Source organism: Echinops telfairi, unplaced genomic scaffold (assembly GCF_000313985.2).
Source record: "Echinops telfairi isolate 266 unplaced genomic scaffold, ASM31398v2 ScPeMD7_36;HRSCAF=134, whole genome shotgun sequence".
NCBI lineage: Eukaryota > Metazoa > Chordata > Mammalia > Afrosoricida > Tenrecidae > Echinops > Echinops telfairi.
Genome location: NW_022103934.1, coordinates 420,161 through 421,836, shown reverse-complemented (window position 1 = coordinate 421,836; position 1,676 = coordinate 420,161). Strand labels below are relative to the sequence as shown.

General features: G+C 53.5%; 1 protein-coding gene across 4 annotated transcripts in view; it reads right to left on the bottom strand.

Annotated features, from left to right (window-relative positions):
- Positions 1–73: 73 nt before the first annotated feature.
- Positions 74–1,676, bottom strand: part of ECSIT (ECSIT signaling integrator) — a 17,291-nt gene continuing 15,688 nt past the window's right edge. For 3 of the 4 annotated variants that reach the window (XM_045290352.1, XM_045290354.1, XM_045290353.1), the window contains 3 exons: positions 736–793; positions 480–628; positions 74–315 (listed from right to left, as the gene is read on the bottom strand). In XM_045290352.1, coding sequence (XP_045146287.1) covers positions 106–315; positions 480–628; positions 736–793 — 417 coding nt within the window. In that variant the 3' untranslated portion in view covers positions 74–105. The remainder of the gene's footprint in view (positions 316–479; positions 629–735; positions 794–1,676) is intronic. The other variant, XM_004716785.2, reaches the window with a different exon arrangement.

The window sequence follows — 1,676 nt, the reverse complement described above, 5'->3', positions numbered from 1 at the left end:
CCCTGGGAGCCCTCCCCTTCCGCAGGTCTGAGCTGGTCACACCTAGTAGCCTGCTCGGTGGGAATAGCAAGAGTATATGAGTGAAATCCCACAGGCATGGTGACTTCAGGGTGGGACCAGGTATGTGCCCATGCTTTCCCTGGGTCTGTGTGGCAAATGGGCTGTCTCAGCCTGGGCCCCACCTGAATTTTGCCCCTCCCCCCTCTTACCTTCATTTATATCAAACGTATAGTCATCCCAGGCACTCCTCCCGTAGTCCAGGTCCAGCTGCATGGGGTAGTAGAGGTTCCACTCCTCTGGAATCTCCTCTATTTCCTACTCCAGGTGGGAGGGAGGCTCATGAGGGTCCAGTCACTGCCTGCCAACTTACACCTGACACCCTCCCTTGCCCCACCCACCATCAACTGTTCTCTCCTAGTCTCTGCCTTGGCGCCCCTCTCAGAAGCACTGCAGGTGGTATCGGGCCACCCACCACTCACCCGCTCCTCAGGGGGCAGCAGATCAGCTCTGAGGATGTGGTAGTACACACACTTATCTCGGAGCCACAGGGAGAAGGGGCCCTCAACGAAGATGGGTCTGGCTGGGCTGTGACGAGCCAGGGCGGCCTGCTGTTCAGGACTCTGGATTCCTAGTGTGGAGACAAGCACACCCTTGGGTCCAGCCTGAAAGCCCCTGGAATCCACCCTCCAGGCCCACTGGGAGCCTGGCAGAGGCTGGGGCAGGTGCAGGCCTTACCAACGATGTGGGGCTGGTTGGGATCCAGTGCCCCTATGGAGTCATTGGCCAAAGGCATCTGCAAGAAAAAAGTGGGAGCTTGTGACAATAGCCCCCCCCACCCCTACAGAGGAGCAGGGAGTAAATAAGAAGGGGGCCCTGGTGAATTCAGGGCACCTCTTGGGCCTGTCTACTGAGCGTCTTACACGTCACTTAAACCAGGTGTCCTCAAACTACGGCCTGCAGGCCACATGCGGCCCGCTGAGGACATTTATCCGGCCTGCCGGGTGTTTTTGCTCCGTTTGTTTTTTACTTCAAAATAAGATATGTGCAGTGTGCATAGAAATTTGTTCATAGTTTTTTTTTAAAACTATAGTTAGGCCCTCCAACAGGTCTGAGGGACAGTGAACTGGCCCTCTAAAAAGTTTGAGGACCCCTGACTTAAACACATGGCTGCCTCATTTTTAACCAGTTTGGCAAGAGTCATCACCACGTGAGACACTCACAGCTGGAGTCCTGGAGCTGGCCCGCCTGTATTAAAGCCCGCCTTGGCCATAATCGGTGTGATCCTGACCAAGTCAAGTGTAACCAGGTGCCTCAGTTTGAATAATGCCCAGCACATCATAGGTGCGTGTGCGCACAATTAAGAGAGAATTTTCCAGGTGAAGATCCCAGGAAAGAGAAGCAAGTTGGACACTTGCCTTGGTGCCAAAGGGGGAGAACCTTCGTGTTGTCTCTAACCGTATGCCTCGAGTGTGGTGACTTGTTTAAATGCACATGGACCGTGTCGAGAGCAGCTGTTGAAAGATACAGTTCCTCTTTTCAGGTTAAACGGCAAAAATGAGACGGCTCAGTGAGGACAAACTTACAACAGGCTCAACCCTTGCTGAGGTGGTGGGAGTGAGGGGCAGAATGTGTACTGTGTTTGGAAAATATTTTTAAACGTTTATGCCTTGCTCCTC